A 19326-nucleotide genomic window follows, 5' to 3' on the forward strand; every position below is an offset into this window, starting at 1 on the left:
TCATAGCCGAAATGGAGCCTTATCTCTTTAATACCTCCACGTAGGTGTTATATTAACATGGCTCATATTTTTACCGAGCTTCATAGGAGCTTACGCCCGAAGGAAGGCTGGAGGGGGGGTGACGTTACAAAGCCCTTGTGGGCTGCCCTGGAATGTTTTTAAGACAAATTTGGGAAGACACTGTGCAAAGGAAAAATATCCTTATGCATGTGCCCCTTTCGATTTATTTTTCCCTCCAGAATTGCACCTTCCATGGTTTAGCAGCTCCTTTAAAGGGACCATCTCTTGGTTGCATGGGTTTCTCGTAATGGAACAAGTTCGGCATATGTGTATTGGGGAGGTTCTAACAGGCCGGGAGTTCTTCCCAGAAGATTCACTCAGTCATTCCTTCACGCGCACTTGCAACGGGCATGCGTAGGCACAGACGTGTGTACGTAAGTACGTCCACGTGTACATGTTCCAGCGCAAGGGGGGCGGGCGTGGACGTACGAATAGACTGTTACGTATGGGTTGTTATGTATGGACTGTTACGTACACATACATGCTACGCGCGTGGGGGGAAGCTTCTCCCACCTTGCCATTTTTGTGTGTTCACTTTTCAGGCAACGTTACGCAGGTAGAAACGCATGAGAAGTACCCCTTCGGATGGTGTTTTTTCCCCTCTTTTTCCCCCTCATTTTTGAAGCTATCCTTTGAATCGCGCAAAGGTGATTCGCCTCTCTTTTGTGGGACCTTACCGTCAGGCCAGCTTTGTGAAATAAAAAAAGGTGACTCACGGGAGAAGGCTTTGCAGCAAAAGTTATAGCGAATGAAGAAGCCAACATGGAAAAAAAAAAAAAATAATAAAAACGGATGAGAAGACAACAGAAGCGAAGTGATGCTATGCGATGTGATCCTATGCGATGTGATATCCTATGCGATGTGATCCTATGCGATGTGATCCTATGCGATGTGATATCCTATGCGATGTGATATCCTATGCGATGTGATATCCTATGCGATGTGATCCTATGCGATGCGAAGTGAAGCGATGTACCCTTTCCTCTCCGCCGCTATTCCTTTAGAAAATTTATTTCTCTGCAGCACAGGGGGAGGCATGCGCGAAAGCAAAAGGGTATAACATAAATACGTGCATGTGAATACGTACATACATATGTATACATTCACGTACACAAATGAGTGCATTTTTTTTTCGCGCAAAAAGCCAAATTAAAAACATGCAATGGCAGAACTTCCATGAAAAAAAAATTTAACAATAATCCTGTACCATACGGATGCATTTACATATCCCTTTACATGTTAACATATATGTACCAAAGTACCTGTAAAATTATTGACACATTTTCCCAAGCTCTTCCTGACCAGGATTGTGACTTTCCCTCAGTGACGTACATATATACACTTGGATTCTACTTCATATTTCCCCCCTCCTCCGCCTGCTATCGTGAAAATGGTGAAGATTGTTGGAAGTCAAGCAGGTGAGAAAATTACGCGCGCGTGTATATATGGACCTGCCCATGTGGATGCAACTCTCCTGTGAGCGAACGTACGTTTGTAGAGCCGCTCCACGAGAGGCATATCTCTTCACATCCATTTTTTCCCTTCGGCACAGATTTCGAAGCAATACTTTCTCAGAACGAGCTAGTCATTGTGGACTTTTTCGCTGAGTGGTGTGGACCCTGCAAAAGAATAGCACCATTTTATGAAGAATGCTCAAAGAAGTACACGAAGATGGTGTTCATAAAAGTCGATGTGGATGAGGTGTCGGAGATCACGGAGAAGGAAAACATAACTTCCATGCCAACCTTTAAGGTGTACAAAAATGGAAGTGCGGTGGAAACATTGCTAGGGGCCAACGACACGGCGCTGAAGCAGCTCATTGAGAAGTACGCCGCGTAGAGCATAAAAACTAAGAGACGGACGGGTTGAAGGATAGAACGGTGGAAGAAAAAAATGAGAAAAAAAAGTGCGTTCACCAGTGCGCATCGGCGAGTGTGCATTAGTTTGTCACCCATGTCAGATCAATTGGAAGGCCATCTTTTTTTGTACATGCGCGACATACACCTCGCATTTCGACTTGTAACATGTGAGGAATTACCAAAATGACCTTTCGCCGTGTTTACCGATATGTGTGTACTCGCGAGATTAGTCTATTTTTGTTAATGTGCAATAAGGTGGCAGAAAAATGAAACACATACGGCGGGGGGAGGGGTGATATCTTTATATGCAAAAGGAGTACTCTACCTCCCCCTTTGAAGGCATAATTGGTATGAGGAAGTGTTAAAAACGAGCATTTTTTTTTTTTTTTTTTTCTTCTAAATTCCCCAAATGGAAAGCAAATGAGAAAAATTGCACACGTGTGTTATATACATTACACGCATATATGTGTGTCTTTATATGCGCACATAGTGTGAACACTTCGCGTAACTGAGGACGCGTAATTAACGAATAAACCATGAGAGAGACAAAGGCGTTAAATGAAAAAGACGGCTACAAAACAAAACTGAGTAAAATTAAAAATTTCCCTATTTGAAAAAGGGCCAAACAAGCCATTACACGCATATAACACGCAGACGCGAATGATAGAAACATTTAAAAGGAATAACCCCACATGTGCTAGGACTGCTCAGGCCGCTTACACCAAACTTACGTTAACGTAATCGCTCATTTTTTGGGACACAAAATCTTGAATTCGATGGATTACCTGATAATCACCACCGCCACCACATAAGGCAAGGTTTGGTTTTTTCCCAACTGATTTTTTCTTCCGCGTTTGTTCATGCACATTTTTACAATCAGTACGATTATCATTTTGGAAAATTCCCCTGCTTTTTTCGTCCACAGATTTTGAAGCTTCCTTTCTGCCAGAGTACATATGTTGGGATATGCCATAGTAGGCGGGATAGGAGCGCAGCGTATCTTTATAATCATACACTTTGCTGAGCTGCCTTCCATTTTCACTATCATCATCACGTAAAGAATTTATGCTAAATTTTCCAGTCAGGGAATTAAAATTAATTCTCCTAAGCATCCTTTTTGTATTTTCGTTCTGTTCAGCTAAATAGTTTTGAAAATACGTTGCCGAATCTTCTACTGATTTAAAATTATCCACCTGGTTTATGGCGAATTCCTTTCCCTTCACTAATCGCCATTTATCATTATATTCGATGATGGTGTCTTGATTACACTCGGACACAATTCCATTATTCTGTTTTGTCGTTATCCCTTGAATAATTTGGGGCACATTATAATTTTGGTTCCCATATAAATGCCGTTCTGGAATGCAGCTTCTTATTTCGTCGAGTTGGTAGTCGTTTTGTACAAATGTGCTAAGGTAGTTCTTCCCGCTCGTCTGTTTCGGGCTGCCTTGGAAAATTCCACCTGCGTGGTTCATTTTTTTGGTAAACATAGTTGGGCTCATATTATGTTCGTCTTCTCCATTAAAGGCGGCTGTTTTGGGGGTAGTGTGTTGATTTGGCAGAGTTGTTACACTGGGAGATCCCATCTCTTGTGACGAGGCATTCTTGCAGGAGGGCGTGCTACGGTTCCACGAGTTGTCAGCATGAAGAACGCAGCTTTTACTTTGTCTAACTCCGTATGCATTTGGTGCACCATTTAGAAAGGTGCTATTCACATTGTTGTTATAGTAATATGTCTTGTCAGAAATCAGATCAACAGGATCTTCGCAGAAGTTCGATCTGGACAGGGCGCACGTATTGTAATTTGCATCGATGAAGCCGTTTGGCTGGACCTCTTTTGCCTTCTCAAACTGGTTCATCGGGGTATACGCTCCGAGTGTCATATACGAATCGTTCTTACCTTCTTCGTTCCCTGCCAAATTACGTGTCATAATTTTGTTCGAGATGGAGGCCAATTTGTGGGAATCATCATCATGCACCACCTGTCCATTAAACAGAACAGAGTCATTCATAGGATGATGAAAATCTTTGTTAATATCAGCGCTTCCCATGGTTGCCTTATTCAGGCATAGCCAATCACCTTTGGGGCAATCTGCTAAGCTGCTATTAACAGGATGGTGCTTCTTCACATCTGTCTTTATATTTACGGTTGTCACATTGGGCCCATTATTTTCATATCCCTTCAAGGCATCACACATTAAGGCTTCCCCCTTCAGTTCGTAATTGTAATAAGTAGTCTTCTCATTTCGTGGTTGCTCTTTCGAAATTTTGTGACCCCAAATGCTTGCAGCGTTCTGTCTGCGTGTGCAAGGAATCCTCGACTCATTCGAACGCTGTGCATTATTCCCCCTCTGTTGGAGCATTAACAGTTTTTCTTTATCGTGGGTGAGCGGATCCCTTTTGTCGCAAAAAATGTGCGTACCACTATTTACTAGTCCAGGGTCCTCCCCCTTTGGAGGATAATCGTAGTGATGATAGCTTATAGAGCTCATACTATTTAACGCTTCTTTGGTGAAATACGCGTCGCTGTCAGTACCCTCCAGTGGCAAGGTCTGCTCCGAATCGACATATACACCATTTTCAAATGTGCTTAAAATATTTTTTGCCGAATTGTATTCTGTACTTTTTTCACAGTCGGAAGGTTCATCCTTTGGACAGTTACCAATTAAACACTTTTTGCTCAATTTTTTCATTGGGTTCATTTGACAGCTCTCTTCATATTTGTTCGTTCTCCCAGTTGGACCATTTGGGCTACCTGTTGATTGATCTTTTTCGGGCAACTTGCCTGGGTAGGTGCCTTTGCCAGAGAACAAAAACGTCTGATGCATGTCTATAACAGTTTGTGTTTCCTCTTTCTCATGAGCCGTCTCTAAGCCTCTACAGTAGTGGTAGTACTCAGCAGTGTTGGGGCAGTGATCACTTCGATTATCGGGTAGGTCTCTTCTCATTTCATTATTTGCCTCGTTTAAACGTTCATTCTGCATCTTCTCCGTTTGAAGAGCCGAAATGTGTGCTATTTCTAAATGTTCCCTTTTGGGGGGGCTTCCAACCAGCTTCATCTTTTGGAAAGCACCTCCCCAGGCAACTTCACCCATAGCTCTTTCACATGCCAGATCGCATTTGGCACTTTCTCTATGCGATGAATTTATATGGGTGTCCCCATCCATTGGGATATTTCCCATGTAGTTATGCTCGCAGTAACGTGGTACTTCCATGGTGTTCCTTTTTATGCACTATGGTGGTGATTTCTCCAAGGGTGCAGTTTAATTGCCGGGTTGGAGTAGCACGATAGGGGTTGTTATTCCCACCTGTGTTCTCCCATACATATACGTATAATCCACATGCACAATGTGGAACCTTTCGCACTGTCAAAATGGTGCCCAATACAGTGAATTTGATAAATGAACTGACTTAACTGGGTTAAACTCTGTTTCGAATTTTCTTTTTTCAATTTTAAGAAGTTCGCAGAATGGTTTTCATCGAAAATGCGCGTGTGGAGTTCACTGCCGCTTCGTCTTTCAATTGTAAATAGGAAGACAAAAACGGGAGCTGTCACATGAATAACTGCCGTGGGACCAATACTTTGCGTAAAGGCGGCACTCTGTCAGAAGACAAATAACACTCTCTGAATTAACCCGAAACGGACAGACAAATTTTAATTACAACAAAGAAAGTGCTGATAGCTATTTGTTAGAGCAAATTATGATGAGGGAAATTCTCCTCGAATGCGGAATAAAATTTCTACAATATTTTCAAATATTTTTTTTAATTAGCAAATTGGTAGATGAAGACAAATGCACAAATGTTACTTATCTGTTTTGCTGATTCGACGTACTTAAGGTAATTTCAAAAGGGAAGACATAGGGACGGTGTAAAAATGTAAAACAACTTAACGTGATGGAAAAGAATGAGGAACAACCTGATGAATGGCAAAAGTGTAAGCAGAAAATGAGAAGAGCGCCATAAGTTGAAAAAAAAATATGTCTATACGGTTCACACCCGTGCGGAGGAAACACCATATTTAAACTGTCATATTTTTGGAAGCTCTAGAAGGAAAGCCGGGGGTGGGGTTAACTCAGAAATGGTGTCATGTGTACGTATACATGTGTGCGTGTGAGCATATTGTGCAAAGATGCGTGTTTTCTTTTTTTTTTTTTTTTCCCTTTCCCTAGGCAATTTTTTAACATGTCACTTTGGAAGTTATCCGGTCTGCTTTGCCAAGTTTGACAAAAAAAAAAGCGGAAATAACAGGAGGCAACCAAAAATGGCAAAATGACAGAAGTTACATAAAATAACCAGAGTACACCAAAAAGAGAAACAAAAAAATAAAATACGCTGCAGCAAAAATTACATGGGAGCAGATCAACTACACTCATCGACCGAAATAAGGGCGAACAGTTAACCACTGCGCGAAGAGGTTGTACAAATAAGTAGGCAGTGAAAAAAGATGCGCAAAACTTCGGCAAGTTCAAAAGTGTATTCGCTGTTTGGTATCCTCGTTAATGTATTACGAAAACGTAGCTACCGTACGGATACGTACGCTGTGAAATATTCATCTCAGTGCGCATTAACACGAGCATATACTTTTGTGCACACGGCCTGTCACACGTTTTGGTATGCCCCATTGCGAATTTTTTCTCACCAGCATTTTTGCGTGAAAAAAATTGTCAAAGGTAATTCCGCAAATTGACAAACGTTTTGTGAAATTTAGCACAGTCACAGTGATACATTGCCTACGCTAAAAGGAGAAAAAAAAAAGAAAAGGCGCAAAGGCGAGAAAAAGGGTAAAGAAAAAAGCGAATGACAAGCGAACGAACGACAAGCAAACGAACGACAAGCAAACGAATTACAAGCGAACGAATGACAAGCGAACGAATGACAAGCCAACGAATCACAAGCCAACGAATGACAAGCGAACAAACGACGAACGAACGAACAAAGATCGGACGAACGAATGCAAAAAAGGGATAACACAAAAGCGCGAAAGTACGAAAACGTAAACGCGAAAAGGTCAAAGTGCGAAAAGGCTAAAACAACAAAACGTAGAAGCCCTAAAACACAAAAGCGCCAAGACGCAAAAGCCCTAAAACCCAAAAGCGCCAAGACGCAAAAGGCCTAAAACGCAAAAGCGCCAGAAGGCAGAAATACAAAGAATTATTCAAACTTCGCAGTTTTGGCAAAAGCGCCAAAAATAAACGAAAACATTATTTTTTTTTGTGAAAATATAAAACATCGTTGGACTACATGAATTTGCTCAAGCTGATTAGTAAGAACAATAAAAAAATGAAGAACGATAATATGGGATGTTCCATAATTTATTATGCGAGCTATGTTATAATACGTAAGTCAGGAAAACACTTTTAGCAAATGTAGCATAGTTATGCACATTTTCGCTAATGCTATCTCAGCTCGAGGGTTCATCATGCTGTTTTTGTAACGTCTATGCCAAATGTGTGCATTTGAGAAGTTCCCCAACTTAGTATGTGGAAATAGGACAACGCAGATTTCCTATGGGGAGATAAACTTGGCTGCACGATTTAGCCCCATTTTGTTGCACATATTAGTGAGTTCCCCACCTTGTCATTTCTTTCTTCTCCCCTCACCCTGAATAGTCCTAACGATCGTGCTCTCGAAGTTTTTTGTGATCCCGTTGATGGCTCAAATGTTTTTGTACACATTTATAACGATCTATATCGGGAGCCATGACAGTTTGAAGCAATTAGAGGTACGTCATATAGTGAAGGTGTGGAAAATTTTGAAAACCAACCAGAAAGACACAAACCATTGAGCTCATTTTATAATTGAAGCGTAGTTTCCATGTGGTGTGCACACATCACTGTTTAATCCCACTTTATTTCTTCCCACTACAGCAAGTTGAGGACAGAAATAAGAAGGCCGATAATATTACAGCCTACGATGCGATTATGTTCCCCATTATCGGCTCTGGAGCCTTATTAACGCTGTAACGAATGAGGAAAAAAGCGACACCGCGCCAGGCATAACAATGCCAAGAGGAGTGCTACACGACCATAGTGATAATGCAAAAAGTGCGGTGATGTAAATATGGCTCTTTCTTCTCCCCCCTGTCCTTGTCTCCCCTACAGGTATTTTGCGTACAAGTTTTTAGACCCGTACTATGTGAATTTGCTTCTGACGGTTTACCTCACCCTAGCAGGAGTTTTCTCATTACAAGGGGTTTGTGCCAACATTTTGGTAAGGACTCTTTTGTGCATATGTAAATGCCACCCATATGAGAATTCGTCACACTGAACGAGAAATTTATCCTCCGTTGCTCTTTCAATGGACATAAAGTGCCCAAGAGGGACAATAAACATAGGAGTGAAAAAGATGATGAGTCCAGTTACACCAAATGGTGTGCACAATATGGCAAAGTTGATGAGGGAAATTATTTCATTTCATTCTATTCCATTTCATCTCATTTTTGTGTTCGGAAATTTTTTTTTAAAAAATGCGTTGCAAAAGGGTGAACATACCCCAAATGAGAGATCACATGCACTGAGCGGAAGAGTGACATCTGGGGCGAGGAAATGCCCGATTTGATAGAGACACATTTTAAGGGCAGATTTACGCCTAATGTCACTGTACCGTTAAAATATGCCCCGGGGTGTGACCGCTTTCCTCTTTTTTAGGAACCCGCTTTGCCGAAATTTTTCAAAAAAGACGAATATGTTAAGACGTTTAAATTGCCGGCATTCATTTCGAAGGGTAATTACTAAAGAAACCAGAAATAACACCCGTTATTTTCCCTATGTAGAAGAAATTAAACATTCACACACCCACATACGTCACCTTTTTGCCCTTTCAGAGCCCGTCATTTTCAACACAAACAAGGGAGAAATAATCAGCTTCCTGTTTTGCTTCCTCATCGGTGCGCGATGGATTTTTTATAAAGACTTTATCACCCACAATGTGTTAGCCGTGTCCTTTTGTTTCCAAGTAAGATATTTCTGTTCTGAAATTGACTTTGTTGTTGAAGGATTTACCATTTTGTGGTGCACATGGAGACGAATATTTAAAATTTTTTTTTTTTTTTTCTTTCTCTCCCCTTTTAAAGGCCATATCGCTAGTCATCCTGAGCAACTTTTTAATTGGATTCCTGCTACTCGTACGTTTGAAGGGATAAAAGAGTGTCCTCCTTTTTGCAAATCCCCCGTGTCGTTACCGCGATGCGTGCGTCGGGGGGAGAGAGTTGTCTACATTAATATATTACCCACCCACCAACATTTTTATACATTTAATTATGTTCTTTTTTTCCCCTCTCCTTCTGCGCTCCCTTCCGAACAGTCCGGACTCTTCGTGTATGACATATTCTGGGTTTTTGGAAACGACGTTATGGTGACCGTTGCGAAGGTGAGGAAGAAAAAAATAAACCCTTCATTTGTTCTAGCCCAACTGATGGACTACACGTTATAACCGTGTGAATACACCCAGGGGTGTAGTGGACTTGACCTCAATTGCCTATTCTTCTTGCCTCTCTCGACACCTTATATTAATTGCCTCCCCTCCCCCGTAGTCATTCGAAGCACCCGTAAAACTCCTTTTCCCAGTATCAAAAGACCCAATACATTACAGCATGCTAGGGTTAGGGGACATCATCATCCCCGGTATTGTAATATCCCTGTGTCTACGTTTCGACTATTACCTACACAGAAATAAGATATACAAAGGGAATTTCAAAAAAATGTTTAACGACATATCAATTCATGAGGCCTTCAAGAAATATTATTTCTTCACCATTTCGGTTTGCTACCAAATAGGGTTGGTAGTGACATACTGTATGCTCTTTTATTTCGAGCATGCACAACCTGCTTTGTTGTACCTCGTGCCTGCCTGTATATTGGCAATAGTAGGGTGCTCTTTATTCAAAGGGGAATTTAAAATAATGCTCAAGTACCAGGAAGTTACGGATAAGAGTAATGTTCCCGATGATGGGAAGAAGAAAGTCGCTGATAAGGACGAAATGTACAAGAGTCAAGAATCTATCATATCTAATGCGAAGAAGAGAATTACGAATAAGTAGTTCTACTCCAGTTTGGTCACTTCTTAATCCATTTCTTTGTGTGTAAGTATCTCCTTGCTTATGTTTATACATTTTTGTGTGTATGTGTGGGTATATATATTTTTGTTCATATCTGTATGTGCGTTTGCACCGGCGTGTAGTTGTACATGTGCGCTCTGTAGTATGAGGCTCTCATTACCTAGTGAGCAGAGCCCCATCTAAAGAATAGCGTAACGTAGTAAAAAAAAGAAAAAATTCACTCAGCGATGAGCTCGGCGAGAAGTGCGAAATTGAACCTGCGCGGAGTTCGTGCAGAAAGGTGTTATGCATGTTACACATGTTATGTATGTTACGCGTGTTAGGCATACCGTTTGTGTTGTACCAATTAGGGGGAACTTCCTGCTGATTACATAAAAAAATGATGATAATAATGTTTTTTTTAAAGCTTGGGGCGTGAGAAGTATTACTATGTGTTTATGTACACCTATCCTTTTTTTTTTTTTTTTTCTTAATATTTTTTTAGAGTTACAGAATTATTTATGAAAAAAAAAACCGTAACACACATTTTAAAATGTGCACTTTTGAATGCATACAAAGTTGTAACGTTTGTTTGACGCTGTCTTTGTAGTGCGTGTTTAAGTGTATATCGATTGGGGACAGCCAATTTGTTCAAAGGAAAATCAGCGGCTGTTGCTTTTCCAGCACAGTTGTACCCACGCGCTCCCCGTGTAATTGCGTTTACGCGGAGTGTGGTTAATCCTTTTGAGATGATTTATATTTACACAAAGGTGGAAGTCCCATTTTTTTTTGTTCTGTCACTTGATATGACCTTTAAAAGAGGATATTTTTTCAGTTGGAGTTATTTGGCTTCTACATGTGGAGATATGTTTGCCGTTCGTCTGCGTCTTACAAATTTGTTGCACACGATTGAGCATATATGTCCAACTGTTTGTGCAAAAAAAAAGAAAAAGTGAGTAAAGGAGTTAAATTTTAAAGGCACAAAAAAAGAAAAAAAAAAAAATAAAAGAAAGCAATAGTATCATAAGCTAATTGCGATGTTTTATTTTTGCGGATATTTGACTCCACAGTTGTTAAAAAAAAAAAATGACTTCTAATGTCACTCAACCTTTTCGGCAATCTTGCTATTTAAGTCATCGAGGGAAATATTTGAAACCATTAAAACCTAAGATATTGAGGGAGTTTTTTATGTACATAAGCGGAACAGTAACTGTAAAGACAGGCACTTTACTTGGCGCTTGTTCAGGCGATTTCGCTCTTACTTTGTCCCTTGATTTTAGCCCCGAAACGATGGATATGTCTCTCTTTTTCAAATCCACTGAAAGTGTGCGCCGCAGGGAAAAAAAAAAGTTAAAACCGCGTAACAGTGTAACCGCGTGTGCGCTTTTCGCAGAATGCTACACCGTCGCAATATTGCACTTACGGATGTCGGAGAAGTAACCTATGATGGCAACATTGGATTGGTTGTTTATTGGCTGCTCTTGTATATTAATATTCAGCACTTCTCTATCTGAGTTAAAATCTGGGGTGGAACGCGGAAAAGAAACAAACCGGCGTGAAACTTAGGTATATGCTTAAGGAGTTACCCATATAGCTTCGTAATCGCAATTTTGAGCTGGACGCGCACTCCCTTCGGCAGCAATGTTTTGTGTAATGCTTACATATGGACGTGTTCTTAGCATTAGGCTTAACACGAAGATTTATTAAAAAATTCTCATCTTTTTTTTTTATATAACTGGGGAGATTTTCAGTTACATTTTTAGCCTGAAAAGACAGAAGAAAAAGGGGTATATAAAATATTCGGAGAGAAAAAAAAAAAAAAAAAGAAAAAAAAGAAATCTTTTTAAGGACAGTTGCCACTAAACTTCGGTGTGCAGAAGCGCCTCCTCAGTCTTGTCCGTTTTTTTTCATCTTAACCGTTTCTTTGGCTACACTTTTCGGCATTTTCCTCAAAAGGTTGTTTAGCAAAAATTTCATACTCTTGTGATGTGCTTGCAACTGCGTATATGCAATGTGGACACATGTGTATAAATAAATATGTCTTTGCGTGTGTTATGCGAGCATGTATTTGCGCATATGGGCTAAATCAGTGAACTTTCACATTTTAGGGTAAACAAAATGAATTCCTAATTTTGCATGCTGATCGGAATGAAAAAAGGAAGCAAACTTTTACTCAAAACAAACGTGTTTATAAGTGCTGTATGAATTTTCTTACATGGCGGATTTTCATACAAAGTGGAGTGATCCTTTTTAAGGTGAAACTTTTTATTCTTCCATTTGGAATAATAAAAAGAAAAATAAATGATGCGCAAAGTCGATACATAAAATTAGCCCACAGCATCGGGAATATAACGAAATTGTTATCCTTTCTGGTGAAATTGCAATTTATTTTACGTGCTATTTTAAAAAAAAAATGTTCGGATGTACATCATGGAAACGCGCACGGACCTACTGCTCTATGTGTGCCACTGTTCGCCTAAACAATTGTTCTTTTTTACAGTCAACCGTGTGGAATGCAAAGCGTTTAGCAGTTCGATTCTTCCCTAAGCGGGATGATTAATTTGCGCAATTTAAATTGAAGTCCTACAACTATTGTTTATCTTATTTCACTTTATTTATTTTACTTTATTTTTTTCGCTTCATTTGTTTTACTTTTTTTATTTTGCTTTATTTTTCCCTTCATAGTAAGTTGTACGCAGTTTACTACCTCGAATGATGTACATATGCATATTTGCGTAAAAAACAGTGAATGGCAATTTTTAGTTTCTTAGTTTTACATTTTTCTTTTTTTCTGCCACCAAGCAAAGGGTAATGAATTATAGGTGACTGTTTACTTCTTTACAATGTAACTCTTGGGAGTGTATAATATTTTTTTCTCATTCCGTGGTTATTAATTGAGGGGCACTTCGGAAAAGGTATATGCTTATTTGAAATTTTTTATTTCCTCTAATTCAGAAAAAGCAATATACAAAGGAATGGCTATAATTTTCTACATGTGAGCCTTATCCCACGTTACCTTTTTCGCGCGTAGGGTATTTCTTTATTGTGGTGTATGTGACCTCATATCATGACTAGGTTGCTCCTTAAGTAGATCAGGTTATGTGTATTAGTACTCATGCGAACATACTTAAAAACGTATTGTTAAAACTTTTTGACGCCTCTAAAACCCCTTTATGCTGGTGAGGGACATCCTCCACTTAACTGTGCCAAGGTTTAAGAAACCCCTAAAAAAACAGCGGTTGTTACTGCCTTATGTACTGTTAAGTCACTTTCAGATGCAGGGAAGTAACAAGAACGTTGCCCTTAAACTATACAGAATAGGAAATAAAATAACACAAAAATAAAATCTATGGTTATTAGAATTACGAAAAAAAAAAAAAAGAGGTAGTAATTTATTTCCTCCCATTATTCACTTTAACCTTCACACAAAATATTATTTTCCCAATGCGGCAAGCGTGTGCATATGTCATGCTCACCACGTGTACCGATCAGTACCATCACATTATATGTTTATTATACACCTATCATAACTTCTGCAGATGTATACGCATACAGTTATATGCGTATATGCATATGTACATATATACCTGTATACATATATATAAATATGTATGCTCCTTTGCTCGTTGACTGATGTAAACTTGCCACCCTTTTAACTGTTGCCGCGAAGCAAAGCGTTTGTAAAAAAATTTTCTTCTATTTTTCGAGTAAAGGGTAAAAAAAAAAGAAAAAAAATAGATGACGGTTTCGCAACGCAGCAGTGTTTATATAAGCAGGAAGTTATACACCCCCACTCACGTACATTTGTAAAAAAGGTTAAGCGCATTAAGCTCAAAAGTGCTATGCGCACGGATTGCAACGCACGAACTGCATTGCAGGGGATTTATGCGTGAAAATTTGTATTGATAACAATGAACGGAATTTGTTTTGTATAAATTAATACACTTCGTGTTATTCCATTAAAATATTTTTTAAAAATATATCCAATAAAATAAAATGCGTATATAAAAAAAAATTATAAATGGGAAAACATGTTAACTGTTGCAAATTACAATTTTGAATTGTATAAAAATTATGTACATTTTGGCGAAAGTAGTAAAGCTTCACATCGTTTTTGTTATTTTTTCACCCGCTTTAAAAAACAAATAAAAATATGCTAATTTAACTAATATCATTGAATTTTGCTGTTTCCAAGGTAAGGAAAGATTTGCGCGATCAACGAAAAAAAGAGAGTTAACGAGATGGGCCAGTGAATGTATTGTATACATTAATTTACATGGCACAAATGTTTACCCCTTTTTACAATACGGTGTAACTATTTTTGACCGTCAGAGTATATCCCAAGCCGAGTAACTGTTACTAACTCTTCTGTAAAAAAAAAAACTCACAAAAATGACATATCGTTAACCTATACGAATGTCTTCATTTTTACGTTAAACTGTACTAATATGAGGAATCAAAAAAAAAAAATAATAATCAGTTGAACCTGGCAAAAGTGCCCTTTTTCTCCCCTCATTCGCGGAAAATTCTGTTTTTGTATACGTTTTTTAAAGCGTGAAATTTGGAGTACATTTCTTTATTCCGTTGCATTATTCGCACACTGCAACATATACACCGGCTGAGTGTGTCATTTTGTGAAATAAAAAAAAAAAAAAAGGGGCATGTAATTTGCACCTTCATATGCAACAGTTTTTTTTTTTTTTTTTGGCACCCGGTGAAGAAGGCTACTACGTATTTGTGTAGTACCGTCGTGGCGTAGCTCTTTTTTTTTTTTTTTGCGTCCCGGTACGCATGTGCACCGCGCACGCGCTTGTATACTCAGCGTATAGGCGCCAGGTGCAAGGCGCAGTCGACTGACCGAGAGCCTCCATCTGTAGAGCGCCCTGCGCGAAGCGAGGCGCTGTAAGCGCTGCTTACTAGCTTTTCTCCCTAACCGAACCCCCTTTTTCTCACCTCGCTCCCCCCCTCTGCAGATGTATCTGTGCTACCTCCTTCTGCTTTTCCCGCCCCTGTTGGGGTTGATTTTCTCAATAATAGAGTGCATCTGGGTAAGCATGATCAAAATAAATGGGCCCGAAGATAAGGTAGATTACGTGGAAGACGGATTAGTTCAGGTAGATAAAATGAAGGAAATAGCATCCTACATCGCAGAAGGAGCCAATGCGTTCTTAACAAAGGAATACCAATATTTAATAGTGTTCATTATTGTATTTTCCGGTCTGCTGGCGTTGTTTGTGAGTTACTACACAGCGATTAGTTTCGTGTTGGGCTGCTTAACGTCCATATTGTGTGGTTACATAGGTATGAAAATCGCAGTATATGCCAATGTAAGAACGACAAATGAGACATGGAAAAGCTTGGATAGGGGATTCAAAGTGACCCTGAATGCAGGTACCGTTATGGGATTTTCCCTAGTATCGTTTAGCATTATAGCCTTAGGACTGCTTATATATGTTTATAAGACCTTCGTTTTTAAAGGCGTTGCAGTGGAGTCCAGCGTTTACAAGGCAATTGCTGGATTCGGTTTGGGAGGCTCCTCTATAGCATTATTTTCAAGAGTAGGAGGAGGTATATACACCAAGGCAGCAGATGTGGGTGCCGACTTGTCAGGAAAAAATGAATATGGTATTCCAGAAGATGATATAAGAAATCCAGCCTGTATAGCAGATAACGTAGGAGATAATGTTGGAGATATGGCAGGAATGGGTGCAGATTTATTTGGATCTCTATCCGAAAGTTTATGTGCAGCTTTGGTTATCGGATCATCTGTACTAAGTTTAAAGGAAGAAACCAACTTTAACATAAATCATTGTATAATGTACCCATTAACATTTTCCAGTGCCAGTATCATTGTCAGTATGCTAACCTTTTTCATTGTCACAAGAGCAGTCAAGGTAGTCCAAAAAAAAGACGTAGAAAAGACCCTAAAATATTTACTATTCGTATCCACCATATTGCAGTCCATAGCTATAGTCGTAATTGGGTACTTTTCCCTCCCCCTTGTGGTTAAGTACAATTTGTTGACAGAAATTCAGAGATGGAAAATCATCGTTCCAGCGTTGGTTGGCTTATGGTCAGGACTGATAATTGGATTTACAACCGAGTTTTACACCTCATACTCGTTTAGCCCAGTTCAAGAAATAGCCAACACACAGAAGGTATCAGCAGCGACGGGTATCATATATGGATTATCCTTAGGATATAAAAGTACCTTCATTCCAATAATTTGCTTAAGTGCCACCCTTGGTGTTTCCTATGGTTTGTGTGACATATACGGCATAGCCTTAGCAGCCGTAGGTATGTTAAGTACGCTGTGTATTTGTCTAACGATTGATGCTTATGGACCTATATCAGATAATGCTGGTGGTATTGCCGAAATGGCTGGTCTCCCATCAGAAGTTAGAGCAAGAACGGATATCCTTGACGCAGCAGGAAATACAACAGCAGCAATTGGTAAAGGTTTCGCCATTGGATCCGCCGCCTTAGTCGCCTTTGCATTGTTTGGAGCATACGCAAGTAGTGCCAACTTACGCCATGTGAATATCCTAAACCCATGGGTCATTATAGGACTACTCATTGGAGCCATGTTGCCATATTTATTCTCTGCCCTAACGATGAAGTCGGTTGCTATAGCTGCGAACAGTGTTTTGAATGAGTGCCTAGCCCAATTTCCTTTAATCTTAGCGGATAAGCAGAAACCTAATTATGAAAAATGTATCAAAATATCAACTGATGCTTCTCTACGACAAATGATTGTTCCAGGCCTGATTTCCGTTTTTTCGCCCCTAATCATTGGTGCTCTGATGGGAAAATATGCCACTGCTGGATTGTTAGTTGGTATTATTTTATCCGGAATTCAGCTAGCCTTTTCGTCTACAAATTCGGGGGGCGCGTGGGATAATGCAAAGAAGTATATCGAGTCGGGTGCTCTAGGAAGAGAACATTGCAAAGGATCCAGTGCCCACAAGAACTCAGTCATTGGAGACACCGTTGGAGATCCTCTAAAGGACACCTCAGGACCATCGCTAAACATTTTAATTAAATTGTCAGCCATCACTTCGCTCGTTTTCGCCGGCGTGATTGCCAATAATTTCACCTCCAGAGGGGGAGGTCCCATCTGGCTATGATGTCGCGTGAGCGAAATACCCATCCATTGGTACACTGGCCGATTTGCACGTCATCGTTACCCCTGTGGCACATTAGAGACCATCCGACTGTCATTTTAACCAATGCATCAGAAGATTGTGAAGTGGGAAAAGGGGAAGATAAAAAAAAAAAAAATAAAAGGGCAATCCTCAGTCACCGATGTATTATAGCTTTAAGCGAATTATCCAACTTTTATTGGGCGACGCAAACGTAGTGAATATCTGACTGGAGAGGAAACCAGAGCAAAGCGGTTTACCCAAATGTTGATGCTGCTGTGCGCAGGAAGTTGTCTCCCCACATTTGCGTGCATGAGGATATGTACCCCCACACAGAGACGCACATGAGCTTACATTTTAGTACATGTGTCCGTGTGTAACCTATCCGTCGTACCCCTTTAAATTTAAAGTGGAAAATCCCACCCGTTTGATTCCCAACCGGTGCCCTTTCCACCAGTTTTCTGTATGAAGGAATGAGCAGCAATGTACATTTTTCTGCACACCAACCGACAGGGGAGAAAAGGAAATAACCTACACATATACACGAATACTGCCGTAATGCAAGCCTGCCCTGAATGATTATTAGGATTATACATACATATATACACATATACATACATATGCATATCTATGTACATATGTGCCATTTTATGTGTGTCCTATGTGTGTATGTACATGCGTGTATAGGCGTACATATTTTTTTTTTCCTATTCGTTGCTTCGTTCCTTCTTTTTTTTTTTCCCCCCCGCCGACAAATATAATAATGTTTTACCTATAGGTATTTCGTTATTTATGAAATTTTTAATTCATCTGAGCTGTTTATTGTGAAATTTGTTTTGCAAAGTATACCGCACCTATGTATGTGTGTGTATATATGTCGGTATATGCCCAATTTTTAACTCCGCGTGGCCCTGCTTCACGCTTTCCGTGGGTGCTTATATTTATGCATACTGAATCAAATATACTTTGTTATTTTTTTTTCATATCATAATATGTTTATTTTGAGAACAAAAACTACTCGACTTTGTTAATTTTTGTTAAGTAAAAACAAAAAAAAAACTCCCTTTTTAAAATAATGTGTGTGTTGTAGTTGTATGGAGGGGGAACGGCTATAGTGTTAGCCCCCCCCCCCAGGTGTGAGCTTTCCCCAGTGCTCTTTCGGAAGGGGCGTATATCTGGGGGGGAACAAAACTGATAAAAAAAAAGGCCTAGAGAGAAAAATAAAACGAGAAGCACGAAGTACATTAAATATGGAATCAAAGAAGAACAGATTTAGTCAAATTGTATCCCTTCAAATTTATGACCTCCTGAGGATAATTTTGTACCTTGTCATATTCTTAATTTTGGGGAATTTGTACGTCCCAAATGATTTTTACTGAGCTTTGTAGTGCGTACGAAATAAAGGTTGGTTATTCTTCCCCATTTTTTCTATTTTCCATGTGGCAAGCGCAATGATCACCATACAGGAGTGCACCTCACGCGTCTCCATTTTGCCTAAATAGGAACTATCTAATTTGCCAAAATGTTTCACTCCTTCGGTTGCAGCGTAAATGAACGCACAAACGTCACAGCACACTGTATAGACGCTTTATTTTGTTCCCTCCTGATGTAATGCTAAAGGTGGGGAGGGGGGCCTTTTTTCCAGAACCCTGACTTTGCTACTTTCCCATAGGCATGGCGTGGAAAAATGATGAAAGTGATAAAAACGTGCACCACCTGTAAATTCTTTTCTCTTTCACACCTGATTGGTTGTAAAATTTTCTGTATACATCGCCTGGGATATGCTCACCATTTGGAACACCCACCAAAATGCGAAGAAGAATCGACTACTGCAAGAGGAACATTCCAAAATGGGCGCTATGCAAAACATTTAGGGATTGTTTTAGAAAGGGCCTCTTGTTCGTGTCACCTAATCCCCTTAGATTAATACGCCCCCATGGGAGGCAGTTCCCCGAGAGTTTTTTTTTTTTAATTCCATTTTTGGATTTCTTTACCAAACTGTGTTATGCTCCCTATGGCACTTAAAATGACGAAGTAGGCAAATACTCGTCTACTTGCTCCATTTTGTCACTCCTAAAAGATCCGAAATGAAAAACAATTTCCACTGAGATGAAGTTCAAGTGCATCACATGTTAACAATGCGGCAGAATAGGTTCATCTAAGGGTGAATATAGAGGGGTCGCCGCAATGAACAACAGGGAAATGGGAACTTCTTATACACACGCAT

At 39.7% G+C, this 19326-nt stretch overlaps 5 protein-coding genes across 5 annotated transcripts; 3 read left to right on the top strand and 2 right to left on the bottom strand.

The window, feature by feature from the left end:
* Positions 1-1450: 1450 nt before the first annotated feature.
* Positions 1451-1899, top strand: C922_00211 (thioredoxin; the record flags this gene model as incomplete). Its single annotated transcript, XM_008815828.1, has 2 exons — positions 1451-1478; positions 1613-1899. The coding sequence occupies 2 exons, from the start codon at positions 1451-1453 to the stop codon at positions 1897-1899; spliced, it is 315 nt and encodes a 104-aa protein (XP_008814050.1).
* A 736-nt stretch (positions 1900-2635) lies between these two features.
* On the bottom strand, positions 2636-5134 carry C922_00212 (hypothetical protein; the record flags this gene model as incomplete). The annotated part of the gene is made up of 1 exon (XM_008815829.1): positions 2636-5134. The coding sequence occupies one exon, from the start codon at positions 5132-5134 to the stop codon at positions 2636-2638; it is 2499 nt and encodes an 832-aa protein (XP_008814051.1).
* Positions 5135-7163: 2029 nt separating this feature from the next.
* Positions 7164-9960, top strand: C922_00213 (minor histocompatibility antigen H13; the record flags this gene model as incomplete). Its single annotated transcript, XM_008815830.1, has 9 exons — positions 7164-7260; positions 7532-7644; positions 7790-7881; positions 8024-8132; positions 8570-8645; positions 8746-8876; positions 8995-9045; positions 9225-9290; positions 9454-9960. The coding sequence occupies 9 exons, from the start codon at positions 7164-7166 to the stop codon at positions 9958-9960; spliced, it is 1242 nt and encodes a 413-aa protein (XP_008814052.1).
* A 1096-nt stretch (positions 9961-11056) lies between these two features.
* On the bottom strand, positions 11057-11934 carry C922_00214 (hypothetical protein; the record flags this gene model as incomplete). The annotated part of the gene is made up of 5 exons (XM_008815831.1): positions 11057-11122; positions 11220-11275; positions 11381-11479; positions 11619-11721; positions 11875-11934. 5 exons carry the CDS (start codon positions 11932-11934, stop codon positions 11057-11059), a joined length of 384 nt encoding a protein of 127 aa, XP_008814053.1.
* Positions 11935-15011: 3077 nt separating this feature from the next.
* On the top strand, positions 15012-17084 carry C922_00215 (V-type H(+)-translocating pyrophosphatase; the record flags this gene model as incomplete). The annotated part of the gene is made up of 1 exon (XM_008815832.1): positions 15012-17084. One exon carries the CDS (start codon positions 15012-15014, stop codon positions 17082-17084), a length of 2073 nt encoding a protein of 690 aa, XP_008814054.1.
* Positions 17085-19326: the final 2242 nt, after the last annotated feature.

This window comes from Plasmodium inui (assembly GCF_000524495.1).
Source record: "Plasmodium inui San Antonio 1 unplaced genomic scaffold supercont1.1, whole genome shotgun sequence".
Lineage (NCBI taxonomy): Eukaryota > Apicomplexa > Aconoidasida > Haemosporida > Plasmodiidae > Plasmodium > Plasmodium inui.